The sequence below is a fragment of the Lucilia cuprina genome, chromosome 5 (genome assembly GCF_022045245.1).
Source record: "Lucilia cuprina isolate Lc7/37 chromosome 5, ASM2204524v1, whole genome shotgun sequence".
NCBI lineage: Eukaryota > Metazoa > Arthropoda > Insecta > Diptera > Calliphoridae > Lucilia > Lucilia cuprina.
Genome location: NC_060953.1, coordinates 17,604,832 through 17,632,748, shown reverse-complemented (window position 1 = coordinate 17,632,748; position 27,917 = coordinate 17,604,832). Strand labels below are relative to the sequence as shown.

At 32.9% G+C, this 27,917-nt stretch overlaps 2 protein-coding genes across 6 annotated transcripts; both read right to left on the bottom strand.

Annotated features, from left to right (window-relative positions):
• Positions 1-193: 193 nt before the first annotated feature.
• Positions 194-20,191, bottom strand: LOC111677118 (SRSF protein kinase 3). Of its 5 annotated transcripts, none has more exons than XM_046953324.1 (8): positions 17,547-20,191; positions 8,479-8,700; positions 7,961-8,412; positions 7,566-7,897; positions 6,880-7,173; positions 3,314-3,403; positions 2,967-3,237; positions 194-499 (listed from the first exon to the last, which is right to left on the bottom strand). In XM_046953324.1, exons 1-8 carry the CDS (start codon positions 18,893-18,895, stop codon positions 300-302), a joined length of 3,210 nt encoding a protein of 1,069 aa, XP_046809280.1. In that variant the 5' UTR covers positions 18,896-20,191; the 3' UTR covers positions 194-299. The 5 variants fall into 5 exon arrangements, with proteins under 5 accessions (XP_046809280.1, XP_046809279.1, XP_023293949.2 ...); XM_046953323.1 differs by having other exon boundaries at positions 3,314-3,484; positions 17,547-20,190; XM_023438181.2 differs by lacking the exon at positions 17,547-20,191 and adding an exon at positions 11,213-12,625 and having other exon boundaries at positions 3,314-3,484.
• Positions 20,192-22,282: 2,091 nt separating this feature from the next.
• Positions 22,283-27,097, bottom strand: LOC111677117 (isoleucine--tRNA ligase, cytoplasmic). The gene is made up of 6 exons (XM_023438180.2): positions 26,944-27,097; positions 26,690-26,875; positions 25,880-26,498; positions 24,251-25,734; positions 23,702-24,194; positions 22,283-23,600 (listed from the first exon to the last, which is right to left on the bottom strand). Exons 2-6 carry the CDS (start codon positions 26,851-26,853, stop codon positions 22,665-22,667), a joined length of 3,696 nt encoding a protein of 1,231 aa, XP_023293948.2. The 5' UTR covers positions 26,854-26,875; positions 26,944-27,097; the 3' UTR covers positions 22,283-22,664.
• Positions 27,098-27,917: the final 820 nt, after the last annotated feature.

The following is a 27,917-nucleotide window of genomic DNA, read 5'->3' as shown; positions in this document are numbered from 1 at the left end:
ATGTATGTATGTATGTATGTATGTATGTATGTATTGTATGTATGTATGTATGTATGTATGTATGTATGTATGTATGTATGTATGTATGTATGTATGTATGTATATAAATATTTATGTATAATGTGTATTTGTATGTTTTGTATAATAATAATTTAATATTTTTATAATTATAATTATTTTAAGATTCTTTTTATTTTTTTCTTGTGTTTAAAACTAATTTCATCAAAGCTATCAAATTATGTTGTTGTTGTTCTTGTTGTTATAAGTATAAATGATTTTGTTGTTGTTGTTGCATTTATTTAAACAAATTCTTCTTTTTCCTCCAGCCATGGATGTGTTAGACATTCTGCCGCTGAGGCTCGTATAACTGGATTATATTCCAACATGGGTAATAAGAAATCTGAGAATTTTTTGGCTTCGACTGGATCCCAATCGTATTTTTCAATTAAAACATTTATAAGGCTCCAGGGTTTTAATTTTGTTATATAGCGTAGACTTCCTGTAAGTGAAAGAAAGTGAAAGTGAAAGTAAAATATGAAACAAAACCATTTCTAGTTGTCTTCACGAGTCCTTAAACCCTTTCGAAGACTAATCAATATATAAGCCCATAGAATACTCTAAAACTAGTCCATTTTGTCAGTAGTCTAGTTCTATTATAGGTTTTGGCAAAATAAGAAAAGTTGTCATAATAGGCACTCCACCAAGTGGTGACATTTTTCCACTTATGGGGAATCTTGTCGTAAATAAAATAATTTTCAAAATAGGATAGGCTTTATAGTAATTGCATAACGGCATAACGTTCTGCTTCTTCTTTAAGAAACATTTCTTTCCACAATAACTGAACTCATGCCTTTAGCGTTCTACTATCATGGGCCAGAGAAAACGGTCTGGGTGTGAACCCTACCAAAACCGAACTGGTTCTCTTCACCAGGACCAGAATTCAAAATATTTTCGGTTAATTTTACAATTTAAGCTTACGTGGGAATGTAATGCTAAGAGTCGAATGAAGAAGGCACTATGTGCCTTTTATATATGCATGTAGGGGAATTTTTGGGAAAAGTTTGGGTCCTAAACCATACATTGTACACTGGGGGTACACTGCGGTTATTTGACCTACGGAAATCTTGCTTCGTGGAGAGCGGTGGATATTAGGACTCACCTCTCTAATCAAAACAAAGTACAAGGATCATCATGTCTTGTAAACACTGGCGCCAGCCCTCAGGCTAGTCTAAGGACGATGCTATATATAACCCCCCTTGATATATACATCGAATGCGTTTCTGCTAAATCTGCTATAAAAGTTAACGGTCCTACAAAAAATAGGCACGAAATGTACTACGTACCATCTACACTGAATTTAAATAGGTTATTTAAGACCATTTAATATCGACAAGGGATGATTGGCCCACGAACACTGTCCTAAGGGATGACGTGATCTCAATCTTCACTGATGACACAAAGACTGAACAGAGCATGTTAATCTTCTCAATAAAACTGAATCTTATATTTTCTCTTCGAATATCTGACACTGATACTGCATAGTCCTTCAGGCAGAGATATATGCCATCGATACAGATCAATTATATTTCATAATTGGCACAGCAGCATCATTTTAAAATGAGATGTCGGAACATATTGGCTACATGAGGGCACCCAGAAAAATGAGATATGAATGAGATGAATGCGCAACCAAAGGGTCGTCCCTAGACTTAAACCTTGCCCAATGTGATATTCATGACGCTTTCACAACTGATAGAAGACTGGTCTTTGAATGAGACTTAATGACTAATCGAAGACGCGCAGCGTTACAAACGCATAGACTACTTTATAATGGTAGAGATCTTTTCCATGATCTGGACTATCTCAGAGATGCCTCACAAGTAAACGTGATCGGTTTTATTCGAAATACTGGCTGGTTTTCTCTGAGACTATGTAGTCAATGAAATTAGGAAGGGACACCATTCTCTCAACATAAGGGAATAGCAGTTTTAAGGGTAGCACAATTGTTACGAGTAAACTCTCTTACAACTAATAATATACTAGATTATAGTCGACAGATTAGATTATAGTATACTAGATTAGAGACTACTTAATAGATTAGCCCAAATGATAGTCCATCTACGAGTTAATAGTCTAGACAACAGCATAGATAAATCATTAGATTAGACGATAGATCTGTATATACCCAAACATTGGATGTAAACCCCTCAGTCAAGTTACCTCAATCATTGTCGTTGGTGTCAACTTTATGGGATACCATTGAATTTTCCTGGTATATTCCAATACCAGATTAACCACATTGTATTCTATTGATGGATTCGTATTTCGGTCTACCGATTAGAGAGAGACCATCCCAACTGCCTGGTGGTAAACGGAAATTATGGTATCTCGGACATTAAGCAACGGTACAGCAATGATTAGAGATTAGATAGCTGGAGTACTTGAGCAAAGTACTTGTACCCGTAGAATTATGTACAAAATTTGCCAATAACTTTGTAATTAGGTCACCCTGTAGTTGTAAAAGTAAAGCACTTCGACTCATGTTCTTGCTACAATTAAAAGGAAACTTGAGAAATTAAAAACTAGAACACGAGAATCTCATTCGGTCACTTGAGTAGAACGATAAAGATCCTATTGGGTGACATTCTAAATTGGTGCAAGACCAAAATTACATAGATGCAAATATCTTGAGAGCGATACTTTTGCAGTTTGTACAATCCTTTGAAACACATATTAGAAAATTCTATATAACTGCGTCAAGTTTCTGAATTCGGGCGATTATAACTTCATATAAAGGAGCGTAATAACGGCGTAGTTTAAACCCTTTTCGAATCTGTTTTAATATACATACTCATTCCAACCTAATTTGATCAAACCCTGCAGTTTTGCTATGCTAAACAAGAAACCGTCAAAAATCTTATGAATTATTTGAAAATATCCACCATTTATATATTGTATAATCTTACCATAACTAGTGAAATATTTAAGACCATGTTTTCCTCTTAATATCACCGAAGGCGGTATCGTACCCAGCAACTCAATAATGTGAGCCAAATGATCTTCATCCCTAGAATAGGTTTCACCAGCATGAGGATCAAATAGATAATCTCCCGTTGCCAATTCAAATGCCAAACAAGCCGTACTCCAAATATCGGCTGTATAGTTATAAGGTGCTCCTAATAGAACCTCTATCGAACGATATTGTCTGGTTTGTATATCCTCTGTAAAATGATGATACTAAAAAGAGGCAACAGGAAAAACAAAAACAAATTAAGTTTAAGGAATTAAGTTTTAAGATATTAAGACAACTCACCTCGTAGCAAGCGTTACCCAAATCGGCAATTTTCACACGTACATTCGTATTATTGATTAACGATTGTATGGCATTCGTATAGGATTGAGTCTGAGGAATTGTAGTATTGGTATTATTTAATTTATTATTTGTTTGTTCTATATCTGAACCTGGTGTGGTTTCAGTGGGCGGCTGTGATTTAGTTTTTTTTTTTATATTTTTTTATTGTACATTTTTTTAGTTCATAAAAAGAAATGGAAAAAAAAGAACGCAAAGAAACAAAATGTTGGTGCAAACATTCATATAAAAAACATTAAATGACGCAGTTTATTTTTGTTGTATTTACTATTTACTTAGTAAGTAATAAAAGTAAGTATTTGTTTATTGTTTTTTGAGTTTTTTCTGTATTATTTCAAACAAAAGATGTGGTGTGAAAATAAATAAATTATACATTAATAATAAAGCATTTTTATGGGAAATTATAATTGCAATTTTCACATATTGTTAGTAGACATTGATTTTATTGATAGAAACGTGTGTAAAGAAATGAAGTAAATAATGTTTGTAATGTATGTATGTATGTATGTATGTATGTATGTATGTATGTATGTATGTATGTATGTATGTATGTAAATATGCATATTTATAAAAAAAAAACTATTTTGATGTATGTAAAGTAATGTAATGTACATGTGTATTTAAATGTGATTGATGGTAAAATAAGAGTATTTTTTAGAAATTCTATTATACGTTTATAAATACTAGTTTAGTTTAGAAGGTATGTATACATTTACCTGAAGACCCAAGTCTTTATTCTTCCCTTAAGTGAAGAATAAAGAACAAGACAATTAGAGAGAAGACAGAACAGTAAGAGAGAGAGACAGAGAAAGAAAAAAGAATGTCTATAGTCTAATATTCAATCTTAGTCTAGTCTACATTCTATTCCATAGTCTTTCCTATAGTCTTGTATATAGTCTAGTCTATAGTGTAGTCTATAGCCTAGACTATAGTCTAGTCTATAGTCTAGTCTATAGTCTAGTCTATAGTCTAGTCTATAGTCTAGTCTAAAGTCTAGTCTATAGTCTAGTCTATAGTCTAGTCTAAAGTCTAGTCTATAGTCTAGTCTATAGTCTAGTCTATAGTCTAGTCTATAGTCTAGTCTATAGTCTAGTCTATAGTCTAGTCTATAGTCTAGTCTATAGTCTAGTCTATAGTCTAGTCTATAGTCTAGTCTATAGTCTAGTCTAGTCTATAGTCTAGTCTATAGTCTAGTCTAGTCTATAGTCTAGTCTATAGTCTAGTCTATAGTCTAGTCTATAGTCTACTCTATAGTCTAGTCTATAGTCTACTCTATAGTCTAGTCTATAGTCTACTCTATAGTCTAGTCTATAGTCTATGAATTTTCCCTAAAAAGGATTGGGGAAATACAGTGAGCATAGAGGGAAAATTCCATTTTCCGTTGCCTGAATACCCAAGATATTCCCCTGAAGAAATCGAAAATGTCGCTTAAGTCACATTCTGCTACATTTTCCAGTTCATTGCGGAATCTTGTACCTAACCATTTAAGTTTCAGACTCTATACTCTGGGAGAGATGCATAAGAAGTGCCCTACTGTTTTCAGTTCCTCTTCATACTCACATAACCTACACAGATCCTGTGTGTTACCGACCCTATTACCACTAAAGACCCCAATTTCGCTGTGACCGATTATTGGTGATGTTAAGTCATCTAGTCAGCTCACCCAGTGGTTGGAAAAGTGACATAGGGACAACACGGCAGGTGTTCAGATAATGCTACTTGACATCTAGATATATACCCCGCTCGACAACATATGGTTCGACACAAAAAGGTATCGCTGCAATACGCTTTACTTCAGAACGCGAAATTGACTCGATTGGTTCTTGGTCTATAAAATTGAGCTGGCTTAAAATTTATACATTTGTAAAAATTGGGGGAAAAATACATATCCAACACTTTGTATAAATTAATATTTTTAATTGAACACCCACTCTGGGTCACTCTGTGCCAAGACCAAATTTAAGTTTATTAAAAAAAGTTAAAAAGAAAAGACTTTAAAAAGTGTTAGTGAATGACATGAATAGAGAAAATTTACAAATGTTAGGAAACATGATAGTATTACAATGAAAATTGGAAAAGAAAACACAACAACAATTCGATTACTTTCGACTTGACACTAAAAACAAGAGAAGAAAAATCTTTTTTAATGATATATGACTAAATGAAAGATGAGATACATGATGTATATTAGAATGAGTGTAAATTAGAATAAAATTGTAAAGATTGGCACATTTCTATAGTATTATTCCAATACGTACTCTTTTGAAATAAACAAAAAACAGCTGTAATGTTTTCAATACGCTAAAGAAAACATATGTTTAGAAAAAATAGCGATCGTAACTTTTAATAAAGCATTTTGTTGTAGCTATAGTTATAAAGTTGTTTAAAAATAGTACATTAGGGTGTATTTTATTTTAAAAATTTGATAAAGTGTGGAAATTTGAATCAAATGGTATTTAACCTCCTTTGGTACCTCCTTTGGTTAGTTGCTAGAGTTGCAGTCGTGGTTTCGATTGCTACAGAAAAGAATCGAATAAAGAAGCGCACAGCGGGCGCCATAGTTTAACCATAGTGGATCTTATGTAACATAAGACCTTCTTTTAAACTTACAACCAAACATAATTAAGATCTACAAGCTCTATACATTTGAAATCATTACTTTGGTTTATTTGTTTCAACTTTGACAGGTGACGTGTGTATAACAAGCACTATAGGCGAATTTTAACAAATCCCAGCAAAAACGAACTTCCAAAGAAGCGAAAAAGAAGTAGAATTTACTCCATGGAAGTACTGAAAAAGACCTGAAAAAATTATGATTTTAACACAGGCTTGTCATAGGAGGGAATATCTTTTTATTTGATTCTTAATTCACTGCATCTGAAGTCATTCTCAGGAATTAATTTTATGTTCTTTTTTGGATGTTATTAGGTAGTGAAATTGTAGTATTATAGAATACAACTAATTTGACTAAAATAATATTTACAAAAAGAAAAAAATTACACGCATTTATCAATCAAATCCAAAATAAAATTAATTTAATTCAAAAAATATGCCGGCAATTTGAAACAAAATTGGATTCTTTTCTCTTCTTTGGAAGTCAATAAACATCACTTCCACAGATGGTAAAAAAAAAACTCTTAATGCTACTTTTGAAGTAGTGATAAATGTTATTCTTTTGGAAGTATTTCGTTTTATTTTTTCTGGAATAACAAATGAATGACAAAAACAAATTGACAGTGATTTTTGTAAATGTTGTAATTGTTATAGTTCTGTCTTAACTTTACACTTTCATACAGAAACAAAGCTTCACATTTTTCTATTAACCGATTTGATTCAAAATTTCAAAGTTAATAAAACAAAAAAGTAAAAAAGAACCACCCTAATGTACATAAATACGTTAGTAAATTAATTAATACATTATTAATAAAAATTATAAGAATATTATAAAAAAGGAAACGAATTTTCCGAGAGCAGTTTTAACACAGTATATGAAGAAGTGCAACCGTTACCTTTGATGACATTGAAGTCGTGTTTGATGTTATTGTTGGTTTTATTATTGATGGCGGAGATGGTAAAGGTGTTGTTGATGTTGTTTCAAATGACATTTTATCACTTGTTTTTGTTGTTGTTGTAAGAGTAGTAGAAACATTTGAGTTATCATTTATTGTTGCAGTATTTAAAGAATTAATTTCTTTATCCGTTTGTGGAACAGCATTATTATTGTCAAAATTGTTGTTGTCATTATTTGAATTGTTTTGATTTAATTTTGTCTCAATGCCAATCTCTTCTGCTTCATCAATAGACTGTGTTATCATATGATTATTGATTAATTTTTTTCAAAATGGTGATTGGTGATGTTGAGAGATTTTCAGTTTTTTTTATATCGATTTTGAGATTATAAACATTTATTTATACAATATTTATTTTAGTGTTTAAGTAATTAAATATACATTCATAAGTGTATTTAATTTAGTGTGTTTGTGTGTATTTGTGTAGGGTGCATTTAAAAAAAATTAAATACATAAATTAATAAAAAATATTTTTAATAAAAATTAAAAAAAAAATTGTACACAAAACAAGCTGGTATTGTTGGCGAAATTTTGGGAATTTGAAATTGTTATAAATTACATTTCCAGTGCTTTATTAGGAGGCTCTTAACCAGAACAGTGTTAAAGATTTGTTATCGTTAACTTACCTTGGCAGTGATTTTCTTTTCTGTGCGATAACGATTGTTTAGGTTTCCCGTTGTATTTGATGTTTGATTGTTGCCACCTCCAGTACTGCTGCCCTCTATGCTATCACCCATCAGACTAGAGTATTTCGAGGTTAATGACGATGTATCTTCTTTGTCACCACTTAAATTTGAACCACCACCACCACCGCCAACTCCCACATTTAGAGGCGGCGGTAGAGGTGTCGATGAGGCAGAATTATTAGCTGTATTGGTTGTAGTATTAGCTGCATTCATTTCGATGTTTTGTAATGGCCATTTGGCTCGTGTTTTCGTTTGTTTTTCTATGGAACTTACTGCAAAGGCGAAACAGGGTATAAGTTCACTTGAAACCAAAACTAAAACTTCAGCCTACTTACTATATGAATCAGGAAAATCAACACCCTTTATTCTCAAACTAGTTATTTCATCATCGATTTGTTGATTCATTGCTGCTGCATTATCTATCACCAAGAGTATATTTTCCGGTTTTATATCTGTATGTATAATATTACATTTACTATGCAAATAGTCCAAACCCTCTAGGACTTGTTTGATTATATTACGAACTTGTGCCACCGCCAAACCTTGATAGTTATTCTTCACGATCAATTTATAAAGACTACAACCCAATGCTTCGAACACCAAACAGGTGTGGACTCCGTTAACACCGCGTACAGTGAAATGATTGAGTAAACGTACAATACGTTCGCGTTTAACATCCAAAGGATCTGCATCACGTATTGCCTCTAACAATCGTATTTCATCTGCTGCCGTTTCTATATAGTGAGGAGCACTTTTAACCACTTTTAAAGCTACATACTTTTCCTCTCTGCAAATAAAAGTTTTATAAAATTTCTTTAGAAATTAAAAAATTTTATAACAATGAATATATTACTTGAGATCCCTGCATAGCCAGACGGTGGAAAAGTGTCCCCATCCTAGTTTACGTACCACTCGAAACCTATTATCAAATATATCACCAATAACAACTGGATGGTAACCACCACGACAATACTGTGCTACGTCTTCCTGTTCTTCGTCTGAACCATATAAACTGCTTTCTGGTGAGTCGGGGAAAATTTCGTCGGTTGTACTTAAAGTACCACGAGGTTCAGATCTAGAAATTAAATAAAAAAATATACAAATATAATTAGTTGTTTAAAAATTGTTTCATTTGTATTACATCTTGCTACTAAAGTTATGTTAAATGGAAATATGTGAAAAACATTTGATCGGAGACTCATAGGTCTATTATGATTTCCTTTTAAAAAATAGTTTGATATAACAATTAGAGAAAGAATTATAAAGAATTAAATTCTCATCAAAATAGGTGAATTTTTAAAAGGGAATTCCCGACATTCGAATAGGCGTCCTATTCTTGTGATAAAACTGAGAATTTGACTATATTAAACCAATCTACATCACTTAATTTATCGTATATTTTCCTAGCTGTTTCTGTCACAGTTATATGTAATATTCTCCATCTTTAAAGATCCCAATTATAAAGTGATACTTCTACTAATATCCTTATAATGTACCTACCTATATTGATAACTTTGGCTTTTAGATTGATTGGTAGAGTCCCTGATATTTTCTGACTATCGGAATGTCAACTCATATGCCTTGAATATTGTAGTTCCCCAGTGTCCACAACACAACTTGTATAAATCAATAAACTTTTAAAGGATTCTTTTCAAGGTAGTCCCTCAGTTTGAATGTAGTGTATGTTATTTGAATTCGTCTTGAATCTTTCAGTGTAAACTACATAGCTTTGACACAGTAATTCAGATCCAAAACATTTGTCCTCTATTAACGTTTTTATTCTCAGGGTCAAAAACACTCAGTAGTACATCCAGTATATGTTATACCTACCTCCTGCAATATGTTACCTACGACTTGCCAGAACGCCAAGAAGTCTATAAGATAATTTAAAGTAGCTACCTAATAACCAAATAAACTTTGGCCATGGATTCTATTTTGAAACTTTTAGTGAAAACTACACAACTTTTAAACAGCTACAAGTAAGCACGATCAGACTGACCACATCAGCAATGAGGATTTGCGTGGACTAGACTATCCGCTACCGTTATATTAGAATATATAGTGAATGCAGTTAGGAATACATTTCGATCGTATTAAAGTAAAAATCTTGAGAGTTGTAATACTAATTCTTAGGTAGATGATAATGGTCAATAGTTAAATAAGTTTTTTATCCTTTAAAAGCTCAGAGCCCCAATAAATATTAGCAATAGATAGTCCACAGCTGTTAAGTAAGCTAGATAACTATCCTACAGTCATGCAATTTCTGCACAAATATATTTAAATATAAAAGCTAAAACCCAAAGTTCGAGTCTATTGGCAAAAATTGTTAGTCGATTAAGAGTGGGTTTTTGAGTTGGCAATCAAATGCCAATTAATAATCAGATTAGTTAACCTTAAAATAAACTGATTCTAATGTTAATCCCCTTTGATGTTTTTGACTATAATATTAAACTTCGCAGTGTTGCCATATAAAACAACAGAAAACGTCGCTGTTTGTTATCAAAATCATGCATGTTTTATAAAAAAGAATAATTGTAAATAATATGAAAATTAATGAAAACTTAAAAAAAATATATATGGTGAAGGTCCCCATAATTTATACTAATCGATAAAAATTTTATTATTTTCTTTGCATCAGCTGTTTACACTTTCTTTCTTTCATTTCTTGCTCACGTTTAAACCACCTCCATTGGGCGCTTAAACTAGCAAACAAAATTAGCTGATTGAGTATTTAAAAGCAACTTTTGAGGATTCATTTTTAATTTATCCCTAATCCTTCAACTAAAGATTGGCCCTAAGAACGGATTTTTTAATTGACAATCAAATACCAATTTATAAGTTAATCTAAAAATATATTATATTTTATATTAATCCCCTTTGATGTTTTTGAGTACAAGATTAAATTTCGCAGTGTTGCCATACAGAACACAGAAAACGTCGGTGTTTGTTATCAAAACAATGCATGTTTTATAAAAAAAGAATGTTATATGAACATTAATGAAAACTTTAAAGAACTTTAAACAAAGTTTAAACAACTCATCCATAATTCAGTCCTGGTAAAGGAAGATCGTCGCGCGTCATTGTTATTATCTCTTAAGGGTCCTTTTTACTCTGCCTTCGAGAGTTTAACGTTTCACTACCGCATTGGTTTACTGTGTGGCGTCGGATAACGGTTCCGTGTTACTGTTTTTCGAGTTCTACATATTAACCATATGCATTCGGATTTAAAACCCACATTTAACTTTGATATATGGTGGAGAACCATAGAAAACTCTTTGGATTTTGGTGGAGACCATAAAACTCATTCTTGTGTTGTTACCCTAGCACTTTATTTGCTTTATGCGGCGCCATTAAAATTTTTAGATTCAAAAAAAAATTTATAAAAGCTCCATTGGGCGCTTAAACTAGCAAACAAAATTAACTAACTGAGTACTCAAAAACAACTTTGAAACAACAACTTAATTTAACCCCTAATCCTTCACTTAAAGATTGGCCCTAAGTGTAAAATATAATTAATTTATCCCCAATGTTTCTGTAGCCCCTTAAAAAACTTAATTACAATTATAAACTATTTTATATACACACACATGTAAGCAATATCTGGTTCCTCATGATCCATGGAAATATTATTGATCACCACAGCTTGCGGTTTTCGACTTCCCACTACTAGGGGCGTTGAACGCAGAGGTAAATAATGATCACGGGCTTCCTCTGGCGGTAACATCGCTACAACATAAGGCTGTGGAGCAGCTATTGGCTTTTTGTTTTTCTTTGTCTGTCTAAGGTGTATTAAGATTGGACCAGCCGATACACATTTGCGTTTTTTACTAAACCTCTTACGACGTTTCTTCTCCTCCATATCGAGCATAACGATATTCACTGCCTCAGCTTCGGCACGTAGTTCGCCGGGTGTTTTAAATTCAAATTCACATATAATGGTTTGGGGTTTAACGGTTTCATTGAGGCTTATTGGTGGTAGACCACCATTGCCGGCAGCTTGTGAATGCAATTTTTCATGTTGTTGTTGTAGATTTTCATGGGTACTTGTGCTAATTTGTTTCAACCAATGCATTACGAAGAGAAACAAAAGAAGCGATGAAAGTTTGAGAGCAAATACAAACAATTGATCATTCATTAAAATGTTTGAGTACAATTGATAGTGAGAGTATAATTGTTCTCGCCAACCGGCAAGAGAGTGTTGAATATTTGTAAAATGTTCTGATGCCAAAGAGATATAAGGCAATATTGTGTGTAGAAGTAATTGAAAGAAGTCCATTAATTTGTACAAATATTTCCAGGAGGGAGCTTCATCTTTTAAGCACATATCTGGCTTGCTAAGCAAAGAGATCAACTCTGTAGCTTTTGACGAGGGAGCTTCACAAACTCCTGTATTAGTTGAGGCTGAACTAAGGAAATCCATAGTACCCAAGATCACTTGTGTGATGGATTCCATTTTGTCGCTGTTAGTTGGATTTGTCTTTTTTAAATAGATTTTATTTTTAGTATTGACAGATTTGGAAATCACTTGATGGAACACAGCATTTCGTTTATTTCGTTTTGTTGTGTTCGTTTTCTTTTTTTACTTTATTATTTTTGTTTTCGTTTTAACTTAAGTTTCACGGTCATTACAAAAGCACACACGTAGAGACACGCACTTGAAACGTTACTCACTCAATCACTCACTTATTTTGACAGTCTGTCAGTTACTTGCGATCATGATTTGTTTGTTTACAATTTTAAAAGTGTAACGTTGTAAGTTATTAACCGTTATTTTCATTTGATTTTCTTAAACGCTTACATAACGATCAAATGAAAACTGAAATATGCGCGTATTCGTTTGTGAAAAATTATGAAAAATAGCAGAAAATATTAAAATAAAAAAGACCGAACCGTCGAATCTTTTGCTTGTTCAGCAAATAAAGTTTTCTTTTCGTTATCATTACTTTTCTTCTCGGCAGTAGTACTTTTCATTTGAGTAAAAGCAGAAAAAAAAATACGAGGAGCGAGCATAGCAAGAGCAAAATAAACTACACACTACACTTAGTAGCTACTAATGTTAGTATCAACCATAGCTAGAGCTACATATTCTTATTCAATCCATACAAACAAAAATCACTATTGTGTATAGAGTAGTTCGCCTGTCAGTCTATATGTCTGTCCATCTGTTCTCTGTTCTTTCTTCCTCACACAAATTCTAAATACAACTTTGTACACAAGACATTTTGTCAACGAAAAGTACAATAATCGAGAATGGAAAACAAAAACAACTTTAACTTTTCGATTTCTTGCCAAAAATATACTTTTTTATACTTAAATATTTATGTGGTAACAGTGCAAAAGATTTGTTTAGAAGCATGTAAAAATTTTAACGTTATAAATTTTTATAGGTTCCTCTAGCAAGAGATAGATAGATAGATAGATAGATAGATAGATAGATAGATAGATAGATAGATAGATAGATAGATAGATAGATAGATAGATAGATAGATAGATAGATAGATAGATAGATAGATAGATAGATAGATAGATAGATAGATAGATAGATAGATAGATAGATAGATAGATAGATAGATAGATAGATAGATAGATAGATAGATAGATAGATAGATAGATAGATAGATAGATAGATAGATAGATAGATAGATAGATAGACGGTTACATCTAGGAAACTACTGATTCACTTAACCTCTCCCGAATCAGTCTCCTGCGGAATTATCAGTACCCTGAATACGTTAGCCCTCGTTCTCACGACTAAATTCAGTATAACTTTTTCTTCACATTCCAAGTGCTTTTAAGAAAATATTCATAACTACTACGTATGTATGCAAATACAAATTAAATGTACAATATAAATTTGTTTTTGTTTTACATTTAATTCGTCATTTATTCAACAGCGTCATTTTTTATTTATTGTGTTGTGTACCCATTGGTAACTACGAAATCTACTCGTACTCATGCACTCGCGTACACAAAAATAAAAGTTGTGATTTCATCACATGCTCTGGCCGCCAATTTTCGGTTCCATATTCACATACATAGTATTTTCTCTTATACTCTATAATTTTTACACCTGCCATCATTGGTCCCCCTTAATGTATTTATCATTGACGTTGCTGTCCGTATGGTTGTTTTTGTTGTTTTTGTTTTCAATGTCGTGTCGAATTTTTAGTGCCATTTTGGCTCGTTCTCCGTACGTTGTAAAATTATTATTATTTTAATTTATTTTTGTATTTAGAAATAGTTGTGATTTAAAAATAAAATATATACAAAGATTAAGTAAAAGGAAAAAATAAAACAAAGAAAAATATTTGTATATAAACAATATTGCTGAAATTTTCCGTGTATAGTCCTCAGAAAATGGTATCGTCATTCAATGTATACAATAGAGGAGCAACGTCATTAACTTTGTTTTATTAGTCACAAACGTATTACTTAGGGCGAGTTTTTGTGATAAAGATAATCTTCATTCTTTGGTTAAACCTGGTTTAATATATGTATTGTGTTTTTCAGTTATCAGTAAAGTTACTTATTATCTTAGTTTAACTGAGTGTAATTGGCCAATTAAACTCAAGTTATAAGTGAGAAAACACAATTAACAAAAACAATAAAACAATGATTTCGAAAGAACAAAAACATAATATTTTAAGTAAATTGCAATTTTCTGATTTGTTTTGTTTTATTTATAATTGTTTTAAATGTTTATTTAACATTTTTCCAAAATTTTCCTTTTTACAAAAGTATTGTTTGCAAAAATCAGCTCTTCATTGTTTATATTTTTGAGTGAAAAGTTGGCAATACTAACAAAGTTTACTGAGCTTAAATCTAAAACTGAAAAACAAAATCATCGGTTAAGGTCTGCCTAAATTTGTTCCGAGTTTAATCTAACAGCAAGTTAAGCCTAGTTTAACTGAATAGTAAGAAACCCGCCCTTAAGGTATCCAATTGAATGTAAGTAAAAATGTTTCCATTAATGAAAAATTGCGATCAATTTATTAAGAATTATATGCAGTAGAAAGAACTCTTCTTTAACAAGAGTATTCATTGTAGAAAGGAATGTTTGTATGTACCTATGTAGTATAGGTATTAATTCATTTTAAAAACTTAAAAATGTACTGAAGCCCACGGATGTTTATGGTGTTCCATCGGGTTCAAAGTGTGAGAGATATATTTATAACAGTAATAAAAAGATTCACAAAGTTCAAATTGTAAAACGAAAAAGTGCTAACCAGTTTACCCTTATAAATTTTCATTCCATTATTGTGCTCCTTGACGATAATCTTTATAACCCTTGACGAAAAGCCTTACTTTTTTGGCTATTAATATTTACCCACGCCTCGATAGAACGCTCCCAAAGTTCATTGATGGTTTTCGCTGGGGTTGTCTTTTGACTTTCATAATACCACTGATGAAAATTGGGCGTTGTCTAGCATGAAGGTGCCATCTTGACCCGGCTCTAAACCAAATACTTGGCATATATGAGTCTTCAAGGATTCTAAGGTAATCTTTGGCACACATTCTGCCAGTTAACGAAAACAACCCCAAGCCATCGAAGATTCACTTCCAAATTTCATTGTGCTTGTAATATTTCGCTCTTGGAATCTAATTCTTTTATCAATCAATCAGAGCCAATACGATTGATTTTTGTCTCATCTGACCAAGTTACCTTCATCCAGTCGTCTGCCGTAAAATGCTGGTACATTTTACAAAAGCGAACCGCTTTTTTCGTGTTTGTTTATGTGACCTCAACACCTGTATTAGCCTGACCACATACAATCAATTGACGAGTTTCTCGAGCATCGGCAAACAAAAGTTTTTGGGAACGAAAACATTTAAATCCCGAGAATATTAAGCTATTCTTTTGTGAACAATTTTGTCCCTAACTGTATATGAATTTGGGTTCGAAAATTTGAAAATCTAACTCTCCAGAGTGGAAAAGTCGCTTTCGCTTCTGAAACCTTCATATCATCACGCAAACATGTTTAATGTTTTACAGGAAAAGCAATAAACTATTTAAATTTAAAAATTTGTTTGTATCAAAGCGTTTTACTTTAGTAAATAAACATATTGTTTAAAAATGTCGTAAATGCAAATGAATAAATTTGACTTTTTACCTTTAATATTTAAATGTTTTTGTAGATAGGACCTTTTCTTTGTATACTCTACACAACTTTAGTTGGGAGGGCATATTGGGTTTGTGCTAGGGTTCTATAAATCGACTTTCGAATAATCGAACAATCGACTTTTTGTCGAAAAAAGTCGAAGTCGACTATTTTGTCGAAAAAAGTCGAAGTCGACTATTTTGTTCCAAAAAAGTCGATAACTCGACTATCGTCTGTGAAAAAACTCGAAAAGTCAACTTTGTTAATAAAAGTCGAAAAAAGTCGTTAAGTCGCAAAAGGTCGATAAGTCGAAAAAAGTCGAAGAAAGGTGAAAAGAGTCAAAAAGTCGAAAAGTAAAAAAAAAATTAAAAAAAATGTAAAAAAAGTAAAAATCTCTAAAATAGTCGGAAAAACTCGAAAAAGTCAAAAAATAGTCGGAAAAAAGTCGAAAGAAGTCGAAAATAGTCAAGAAGTCGATAAAATCGAAAAGTCGGAAAAAGTCGAAAAGTCATAAAAATTCGACTGTTTATAAAACACTTATAGTTGAAAAGTCTAAAGTCGACTTTAAATTAAATGAAAAAAGTCGAAAAATCGACTTTTCATAAAATGCAAAAAGTCGAAAAGTCGACTTTTAACTAAATGAAAAAAGTCGAAAAGTCGACTTTTCGTTTCAACTATAGAACCCTAGTTTGTGCTGATGTTTGTAACGCACAATAATGTTAATCTTATAAAGTATACCAATCGGCGCAGAATCATGTTCTGAGTCAGTAATCTGAGTAATCAAACTACAGGTCGTAATTTTGAAGATAATTTAATAAAATTTGGTACATGTACATACAAGCCTTGATTTTATAATTATATTCTGAATTCATTTTTATACTATAAACTAATTGTTCAGCATTTGTTATATCTTCCTCTTTTTTCGAATTAAAAAAAGAATCGGACATTTCAATCTTAAGATTAAGATATCTTAAAGAAAAAAGAATTTATATATTCTTTGAAATGTAAAAAAAATTTTAATTCAACTAATAACTATTAAATCGGACATAATAGCTTTATGAAGAATCGAGGTTTTCTGTGATTCAAGATCAACATTTTTATTGTTTTTAAAAGTTTGATAAACAATTGACCAAAATCAGATGTTAAGTTATTTGAAAATTGTTCAAGTATTCCTTTGACATTTCAAATTGTATAATAAAACGACATTTATGACATGTCAAAGAAAGCTTCGTTCGTAATAAAACCCGCTTTAAAACGTCTTAGATCTGTTATCAAAATAAATCACAACTTAAAAGTGTGAATGAATCCAATTGGAAGCAGTCAATAAAAAGTCACTAAATTGGATTAACAATTAGACAGAGGAACATGAATATAAAGGCGAGAATAAGAAAAGAGACCAAACCACATAATTTATTTACAATCAGAAAATTAATGTGGCAAGTGCAACATTACTCTCGGTAATTGAACGCATACACTTATAAATACACATATACACAAAGGCCCATACATAAGTATTCACACAATCAATGCAACACAAAACCAAACAAACAGGAAACGGAAATTATAAAGAATGTTTTATGTATTAGTTCTTGTTATATACATAAATACATATGCATGTACATATATATGTATGTGCATAATAACAATAATAATAATGTGATGATAATATTGTGAAATTACAAAATCAAAAAGGAAATGAAAATTACCACTTCTCTCACCCACATACCATGTAAGACAAAGGAGCGAATAGAAAGCGGACAACAAGAACTAATACAAGTACCACAAATACAAGATGTATAGTTGAGAAAATGAGGATACTTACAGACTAACATACGGTCCACGCAATGCAGGCATATCACGACGACGATTTAATGGGGGCGACAAGGATAATGACAAAAAATCCTGCTGTGCCTTATCCTCATCCACCAGACTGGATGGAGTGCTATAAATACGAGTTGTTGGCAAATAGCCAATTTGCTGAAGGAAATCATCACGATGCGATAGTTTTGTTGTTGACTGTGACGACGTCAGCGGTGCATACAAGGGCGAAGGCAAAAAGGGAACAGCTGAGTTGGCAGAGGCGACGGAATGTTTGACCGCAGACGATGAAATGCCCATAAAATTGCCATGAAAACCGCCAACACCACCGCCACCAACTAAATGATGATGCAGGGCCGAGTGAGTGGCATGATGGAGGTGATTGTGATGCAAGTGCGAGGTATGCTGGGGATGATAGTGGGCAAAGTGTGGCGTCTGTTGGGATTGTTGCTGTAAGTGATGATGATAGTGGTGATGGTGGGACGATGTGGCTGGGAAATGGGATATATAAGAGGCTGCCGATATGGCTGGTCCACCTAAGGAGGTTTGCGATTGGCTGCTTACATGACCCGAGGCGGTGGCTGTGGATACGGCAATAATTTTGTCATCGAAACTACGGCGAAATGTAAAACCTTTTATGCTGGGATAGTTACGATGTGTTAGGGGTGAGGTGCCCAGATCGATTGAGGCAGCCGGACCCAACATTTTGATTGTATTCAAATAGTTTGATCCCGAGCCCGTTTGTGCCTGCGTACTAACAGCCGTAGAGACAGCAATAGATGTTAGAGTACCACTGCCAGCGGTATAAGAAGCCATAGAGACTCCAATGGAAGCATTTTGTAAGGGGCTCAAGTTTTTCGTTTTACCCGAGCTCACCATCATGTTTAATGCTGGCGATGTGCGTTCAGCATATAATAGTGGGCTACCGCTACCAGTGCCAGTAGCTGAAGCGCCATAAATGCAAGATGATGAAGCCAAACCATTTGTAAGATTTGCCGTTATGCCTCCTATAATGGGACTACAGCGTCCTCCACTGCCACTACCACTGCCCGGGGTGCAGCTATTACTGCTGCCGTTATTATTGGTCATCGCACAATTACTGGAGGTGGTAACAATGCTGGAGGCCAAAATCGCCAGCGATACAGCATTGGAAACCGGTGGTGGGGATAGTTGGGATAAAGAGGGAGTCGATGATATAATCGACGATATGCCACTATCACTGCTGCATATAACTCCTGCTCCTGTACCAGTGCCCACAGATGATGTGCCTATACTGGTGTTGTTCAACACAGAAGTGTTGCTGTAGCCCGTTCCTGTGCCCGAACCCGTTAACACATTGTGTGTGGGTGACATCAAATGCGGTGAGGTGGATAATTTTGTTATGGAGGCTGTGGCTGGAGTATCATGCAAAAATGTGGTGCCCAGTCCCAGGTTGGAACTAGTAACGGCCACACTGCCATTAAATGCGTTAATACTGTTAACATTTTTATATGTGGTTTCCGGTAGACGGACTGCAGCAGCAGCTGCGGCTGCTGTAGTCCCACCTGCTATGGTACTCGATGGTAAAACAGGTGCCAGTTTTGATTTGATTTTTATAACCCCTTTGCCCTGAGGAATTAGTTGGTTTTGTTGCAGTTGTTGTTGTTGTTACTGTTATCGTTGTTGTTGTCACTAAATGCTTGAAATTTCCTCGAAATTATTTGTTTTGTTTTTATTTTAATTTTCGTATTTGTTTTTATATTGTCATACCGAGACACGCGACGTATCGTAACAAAGGGAGAGTAAGTGAGCATTCGCTTGAAAATTTTACTCACATACTCATATCAAATTAACCGTTATCTATTTATTTACAGTTTTCCACTCATTAATTTCACTCAATCTCTGGTCGGTTTTCTTCTTTTTTTGTGTGTTAAAAGGGATGTTAAATTTTTTGTTGGCTCATTGAAGTGTAAGGTTATTTAGATTTTTTATAATCGTTTTTTTTTCTTCTTTTAGCCGTTCTTCTTGTTACCGTTACTTATAATATGGCAACGAACTTTTTTTGTTTAACCTCCTGCTCTAAAAAATGTTTGCATTTTTCCATTTTCTTCTTTGAAACTTGAAGGGTTTTTTCTTGTCACTCTTTCGATACTACGCAGCCATTTTTCAATTTTTTTATTACATACATATACAAAGCAAGTAAGTATAAGTATGTACTCGTACTAGGTAAAAATCTTATAATAGATTTTTTTCAATTTCATTTATTTTATAAAAATATAAAAAAATAATTCGCTAATTTGTTATAAAAGTTAACAGAAATCTAATTCACTTTAACGAAACTATAACTTTTTCGGAAATCGAATTTCTTCTTGAAATTTCTAATTCGTTTTTTTTTCGACTTCTACTGCATTTATTCCAAGAAAATCATGAAAATTTCACACTCATTCATTTTTTCCATGAAACTAACATTAACAATTAAAACACTTAAATTTATTTTATGTTACAACACTTTAATATCGATTAATACTTTTTGAATTGTTTTTAAATATCTGATTTTTTCACTTTATTATAAAAAAATGTTAAGGAAAAAAATAGATTTTTTTTAATAAAAAAATTTTCACTTGCTTCTCCGACCGACAACGTTATGCATGTATTTTCTTAATCCGTACTTCTCGTTATGTGTAACATTTTCCAACTTCGTGTTTGGCGAAGTTACCGTTAGTCTATCTGATGTCCACTCTGTTTATTTGCGGCGCATGCCATTCGCCAATGTTTTGAGTGAGAATTTCTCCGGTTGGGGTTAAGAGTTTAATAAACTCATAATATGTTTGATTTCATTATACGTAAATCACAACAACAACAGAAGCAACTAACTACATCGTACATAAATAACGGTAAAAATAAACATAACAGTAAATGAACTGTCAAAAAGTATGTATTAAACAAATTCTTTTGTTATTATTAAATGTCAAACTTGGAGTATGAGAAACATGATGCTTCATTAACATTTCTTAAATTACTTTGGATTTAACTGTCTTAGAGCATTGCCAGATTATATTAAAATTTTGTATAAACAAATGCAATCACATAACTAGATTTAGTATCAGAAACTGACAGTTTTTTTATGAAAATTTTTATAAAAATAAGTATATTATGATCTAAGTATTTAATTCATATTAGTGATGCCACGCCCACTATTTATGGTATGGAATATTTTTCAATAAACAATTTTGAAATTTTAGTTATTAAAGTTTCGAAATTCATATATACAAGTATATTTAAGAGTTCGGACTACAAAATGGTGAACTATTTTGTTTGTTTTTTACCCCTAGGATTAATGCTCTATCTTTAAACTTATCTCACAATAACTCTTTCTCAAATTGGTCTGAAACGTGTAAATATCTTATCCATGAGTCCATACGACGCACCACAAAAAACATGCATTTGCATATATTGGTTTCCCTGATCATAATAAACATAAAATTCTTTAACGATTCCAAAAATCATTTGATAACTTTTTTAATATAGAATTTATAAAAGAATCGGCATAGTCCAATATAACACTTTTATTTGTTATGTTTTTTTTCATAATTTTATTCACTTTGTAAATGAAGTTTTTAAAATAAGGATTTTTCTATTTTATTGTCCTTTCTCTTTTAATAGTCATATATTTGTAGACAATTTAACTTTGTGTTTTATATGTTTATTTAATTCCAACTGTTTTAAAATAGTTTCTTTGAAATCTCAGCAGCACCTCTTAACAATGAAATCTTGGTTATATCGTGAATAAAGTCATGTACTATAAGTACATACATAAGTATATAAGGAGTTTGTATGTATGTAAACTTCTATCACAGGTTATTGCCAAATCACATTTACGGTTTGTTAAACATTGTCTACGAAGTTTTGACATACCCTACATGGCGTTTTGTCGGTATACTAAGATAGTGGATGTGAAACTCCGTTAGTGTTCCAGAGCTTCTGACAGTAAGTTCCCACCTTCTTTCAAATAGACTGATTAACTGACTATCTATCTATCTATCTATCTATCTAACTATCTATCTATCTATCTATCTATCTATCTATCTATCTATCTATCTATCTATCTATCTATCTATCTATCTATCTATCTATCTATCTATCTATCTATCTATCTATCTATCTATCTATCTATCTATCTCTTAATATAAAATGCAAATAAGTCGGTATTGCCATTTATTTTTTATACACAAAAGCTGTGATTGACTTTATTTATTTGTAGTTTTTTCTTTATATGTACCACAAGTAGTGGAACATACATCCATACAAACAAATTTTCAAAGGAAATCCCTTTTGAATCATATTAAAACATAAATAGACAAAACATGACTAATTCAAAGAGTTTATTGTTCCTAATTGAAAAATGTATGAATAACATTTTCGAGTTGGCAACTAGACATCAGATCAAAAGCATCATCTAAAGAAAATTTTAAATAGAATATTACTCGTATTTGAAGTTAGTTTAACCTGCTCAGAAATCATAATATTGGTCAATAAATTTGTGGAAACATTTGTTGGTTCTCGTGACTTACATCAAGAGCTATATAAATATTTCGAACACAAATTTGAATTTTTTAAATTTTATCATACTGACCATTTAAGCTGTGTTATTTGCGTGAAAAATATGTTTCGATACGAACCAAAAAAAAAGTAATTTTATAAATCTCAAACTTCTACATACCAAAACTAAACAAAATCTACCAAAATACAAAACGCATGTTGTACATTTTAAAATTATAAACCATTTATTTATTCATTTCGCAGTATTATTTTAAAACAATATTTTAATTACTTTTAATACAATCTTTTAGATTATTCTAAAATACAATTCAATTAAATAATATTCATTCATTTAATGAAAAAATTAAGTATTTAGCGAAAAATATGTAAATAAATAAGAAAAAATACGAAAAAAGAGCGTATACCATATATGTACGTTTGTATGTAATAGTTAAATCAAACTTCATTTTATAATAAAAAAAATTTAAGTATTAAAAAAAAAATAAGGAAAAATATAAGAAATAAATATTAAACTACACGAAATAACCACTTCCTAGAAATTGTGATCAAAGTATAAATTTAAAGTGTAAAAAAAAAGAGTCTTTTATGCGGCTAGAGAAAATCCCATGGGATTTTCAGTGAATACAGTCGAACCAGATTTGTTGACAAATTTGCAATAGGGCATATTTGAAGCAGCATCTTGAGGGAATTTAGCAGCATCATCGGCTGTACGGGAGACCACTAATAGTTGACCGTTTAAAGAATTATCGATTTGAGTAAGTTCAGTGGCTTTTTGTTGTTTCAACACATAAATGTTATAGTTGAGACCATAAACACCAAATAGATTTTCAATTTCTTGTTTCAATTGGTCTAGGGACAACAATTGTTTGTTGCTGGAACTTTCCAATAACAAAGAAGCCTTATTTGATCTGCCAAAACGTGGCGTAAGATCTGAGGCCAAGGCCACATTTATCCATTTAAGAACAGGCAATTGTACCTCTTCCGTTGAACAGATGGTAAGTTTAAGATCTATACCCTTAAGATCCACAGATTCATTAATTATAACACGCTTTTTGCCTGCCTCTGCGGCATCATATTTGCCAAATTCTGATTTAATGGCAGTTTTTATCATAGTGTGATAATTGTTCATAACCTTAAGTATTTGTTCGGCTTCGGTTTTCTTTTGAGCAGAAGCATTCAATTCGTAGTAAATCAAAACGGGATCGGTGGGTATGAGTTGAGCTTTCTTTTTCAGTTTCTGTACACGATTTATAACTTCACGTGCCAAACCTTCTTCGAGTAATTCCTCATTGGGTGTCATGTCCATGAGTACCAATACCTCATTGTCGCTGTGAGCCTCAAAGTTTGAACCAACTTGTCCGGAAATGCAGTAAATAACTCGGACTTCTTCCAATTCAATGCGTTGACCTTCGATTTCGAAATAACCTTGAGCCAAATACTTTTGAATTTCTTCATCCTTTAAGGCTTTAATGGCTGCCATAACTGATTTGAAGTTACCCTTCAAACGTTGACCCAAAGCCTGAAAATAAAGCAAATTAATGAGTTAAGGCCATAAGTCCAAATGTTGGTTTAGTTTATAATTTATAATTTTCGTATGTTCAAGTATATTTTCCAACCTACCTTGTGATCTGGTTCTGCTCTCAATGTTACACCATACTTCTCCTTATCCGAACTCAAAGTCAACTTGCGTACATTCAATTCACTCAGAATGAAATCTTCCAAACTCTTAATAGCATCCAAACACTTTTGATCTTTATGAATAACAATAATTTCCGACACCGGATACTTGACGGGCAAGGTACGACGATCACGCATAACACGACCCAATTCTACAACAGCTTGCATAAGACCAACAGATTTTTCAATGTCGTTCCTAATGAAATTACGATTTGAGGTAGGCATCATTTGATAATGTACAGATTCGGCATTTTCAGTGACATTCTTAGGTTGGAACAATACCAAACGTTTGAAAATGTATTCAGCCAAGAAAGGAGTAAAGGGAGCCATCATTTTAGACATGGTGTAGAGGACATCGTACAGAGTATCCAATGATTGTATGCACTCCTCTTTGCCCAATTCACCCTTGATGCGACGACGGTTTAAGCGAACATACCTGGAGGAGAAAAGGTTTAAAAATCTATACTTTAAGTGAAATTTAAAAAATTTTACCAGTTGGTAAGTTGATCGATGAATTTTGTTAGTCTGGGCACTACAGTGTACAAACGATAACCCTTCATTTCGGTGGCAAAGAATTCCAACAAAGATTCTTTGAATGACAGAATCCAAATATCAATAACTGAAGCAGATTCTATATTCTTTAAATGACGTTCCTTGTCATAGGTATAGATATCCTTATTTTGTAAATCTTCCTTTTCGTAACGTACGATATTTTGCAATAGGAAACGATAGGCATTGTACCAGGGTAAGAAAACATCCTTGATAATATCGCGAACACCTTCTTCTTTAAAGCGCAAATTTTCAGCACGTACAACAGGAGAATTGATCAAATACAAACGCAAAGCATCGGCACCGTATTTATTGACAACTTCCATGGGATCGGGATAATTCTTCTTACGTTTAGACATCTTTTGGCCATCAGAAGCCAAGACCAAACCGTTGGCTATAAGATTCTTAAATGGAGCCTTATTGAAGAGAGCGGTGGAAATGACCAGTAAAGTGTAGAACCAACCGCGTGTCTGATCAATACCCTCAGCAATGAAATCGGCTGGGAAATTGGACATAAAGTCTTTTTCGTTTTCGAAGGGAAAATGTTGTTGGGCGAAAGGCATACTGCCGGATTCAAACCAACAATCGAATACTGGAGTTATACGACGCAATGGAGGATTGCCGGGTATGGCTGAAGGAATTTCAATTTCGTCTACAGTTTCACGATGCAAATCGGTAATACGTTTGCCGGACAATTGTTCCAACTCCTTAATGCTACCCACACATACAATTTCATCGCCACTGGGTGATCTCCAAATGGGTATAGGGGTACCCCAGTAGCGGTTACGACTAATAGCCCAATCACGGGCATCCTTCAACCAATTACCAAAACGTTTTTCTTTAACAAAATCAGGTACCCAGTAAGTTTGAGAACTGCAGGCCAAAAGATTTTTCGACATATGTTCTACTCTTACAAACCAAGAAGGTACAGCCTTATAAATCAAGGGAGTATCCGAACGCCAACAGAAGGGATAACTATGCTTAACTTGGCCAGCTGACACTAAGTTACCCTTATTTTTCAAATAAGCAATAATTTGCTTATCAGCTTCCTTGACATAGAGACCCTTAAAGTCCGTCACCTCATCCGTAAAACGACCAGCGTCATCTAGGGGGCAAATAACGGCACTGGATTTTGTTATCAAGCCAGCTTGTAAACATACACGGTAATCGTCTTCACCAAAGTAGGGGGCATTGTGTACAATGCCAGTACCAGAATCTTCAGTAACATAATCGTCCACTAAGACACGGAATGCTCTAACCTCTTGACCGCGCTGCTCAAAATAGGGAAAGACCGGTTTATAATGAGCACCACCCAAAGTTTTACCAGCAAACTTTTCAACAATTTGATATTCACTTTCGTTTTTGTACACATAGCTTAAACGGCATTCAGCGAGTATATAAAAACGACCAGTTTTAACATCATTAACCTGTAAGAATTAATAATTAAAATTTGTGTTTTTTTACTAAAAATGCAAAACAATTAACGAATACTATTAAAAATTGTATTTTAAATACTATTTGCTTATAATGTAAACAATATTCTTATTAGAATTTATAAAAATTCCAACTTACCTTGACATAAATCATATTTGAATTAACACAACAGGCAAAATTTGAGGGCAATGTCCAGGGTGTAGTAGTCCATACCAAGAAATAGGTATTATCATTACCAACAGCTTCTAAGGCCACCACCACACAGGGATCAACAACTTCTTTATAATTTTGACCAGATTCAAAATTAGACAAAGCCGTAGTACAGGCAGTAGAGTAAGGCATAACCTTAACACCCTGATAAACTAAACCTTTGTCGAAAAGTTGTTTGAAAACCCACCAAATAGATTCCATATACCAGGGATATAATGTCTTGTAATCGTTTTTAAAATCAATCCATCTGCCCATGCGTGTTACAATATCTTCCCATTCATTAGCGTAACGCATAACAATTTTGCGGCACTCAGCATTGTAGGCAGCAATACCCATTTTTGCCACATCTTCAGGTCCGCGTATATTCAAAACTTTGTCGATTTCAAATTCAACGGGCAGACCATGACAATCCCAACCAAAACGGCGATCCACGTGGTAGCCTTGTTGATAGGCATAACGTGTTACAATATCTTTAATGGTACCAGCCAAAATATGACCATAATGCGGTAAACCAGTAGCAAATGGAGGGCCATCATAGAAGGTATACCTAGAAATTCATATACATATTTGCATATTCTTACGTTGACTCACACACATATAAATACATACTATGTACATAACAACTAGCAAATACTCTCACACAAATGTACACTCATTCCTCTAACCTGACATTTCTCTTTTGAAAATGATGCAATTTCTATGGGAGTTTCTGCAATTTACCATCAGAATAATACTTACTTTGGTTTACCCTTTGAAAGCTGCATACATTTTTCAAAAATTTTGTTTTCCTTCCATTCGTTTAGCACATGTTCTTCTTCGCCGGGAAATGATATGGTCTCTGGGATACGACACACATCATCCCTTGTTATTTTGTCAGGGGAGCCGCTTTTGCCTGCCACCATTTTTTTAGCACTATCCTTTTAACTGTATTGTACATACAAAGTTTTTCTAAATATTTGTTTTAGTTTAATAGACAAAATTTAAATAAAAACCTTGTTTTATTGCTGCAAAAAATAAATAGTAAATTCCACTGACTGAAAAAACAGCAACGTGCACAAATTTCGACAAACTGCACAGAGAAGAGAGAACAGAGCACTGGGCCGACAAATATTAACTGTGGCGGCGGCTGACACTAAATATATCGGCGGCAGCTTAAAATTGCCTGTAAGCCGGCTAAGTATCAAATACACTTAATTTACAAATTTCCAAAGATTTTATATAAAAATGGGCCGAATAATCGATTATTTTGACCGATTACGACTATGTTTAAGGTATTTTCATATAAAAACTAAATGATTTTAAATGATTTATAATATTAAATCTATATATAAATTAATATTGTTTTTGCTTTTTACTCCTGAAATTAATATGTCGAAATTTAAATCTACATTCAAACTATATAATTCAGAACAACTTTCACAAAATTTTTTAAAAAAATAAAAAACACGAAACTCCCATTTTTACCATTTTAATTTAATTTTTCTTAAATATATATTTTAACTGATATTTTCATATTTCCGAATAAGTACCTAAACTACACATAATTACCCGCTAAGTTTGAATTACTCTTATGCCTATTTCAAGTTTTTCGCCCTTTTTCCCAATTTTTGATACCAGTTTTTTTTTCCAACTTTCGCAACGCAACTATGCTAAATCGAAAATATTTTCGCTTTAAAATATCCAAAAATTAGCTTTTATGCACAATAGCACCAATTTTTCCCGTTTTTCGTCGTTTGCATCTATTTTTTTTACCCCTTTCTAGTCCAATTTCCTATTGACGCTTCCAGACATGTATCTCTCTATATTCCAAATTTCAAGAAAATTGGTTCATCCGTTTAGGCGTGATTGATGCTCAAACATGTTGAGGTAGCAGGCTGTATCCATAATTGGTGTCCATGTGGCCGAATATTTCGTTGTTTCGCCGGCGTTTGATGTTGATAGTGTTTGTATAGTGGTTTCTCAATTG

Coding starts and splice junctions, on each gene's coding strand:
- LOC111677118 (XM_046953323.1), bottom strand. CDS start 18,895: ATGTCACCCACACACAATGTGTTAACGGGTTCGGGCACAGGAACGGGC. Junction 8,701..17,546: donor CGTGGACCGTATGTTAGTCT/GTAAGTATCCTC, acceptor TTTAATTTCTAG/ATCTGAACCTCGTGGTACTT. Junction 3,238..3,313: donor TGGGTAACGCTTGCTACGAG/GTGAGTTGTCTT, acceptor GCCTCTTTTTAG/TATCATCATTTTACAGAGGA.
- LOC111677117 (XM_023438180.2), bottom strand. CDS start 26,853: ATGGTGGCAGGCAAAAGCGGCTCCCCTGACAAAATAACAAGGGATGAT. Junction 26,499..26,689: donor CTTTCAAAGGGTAAACCAAA/GTAAGTATTATT, acceptor ATGAATTTCTAG/GTATACCTTCTATGATGGCC. Junction 23,601..23,701: donor GAGCAGAACCAGATCACAAG/GTAGGTTGGAAA, acceptor CTTTATTTTCAG/GCTTTGGGTCAACGTTTGAA.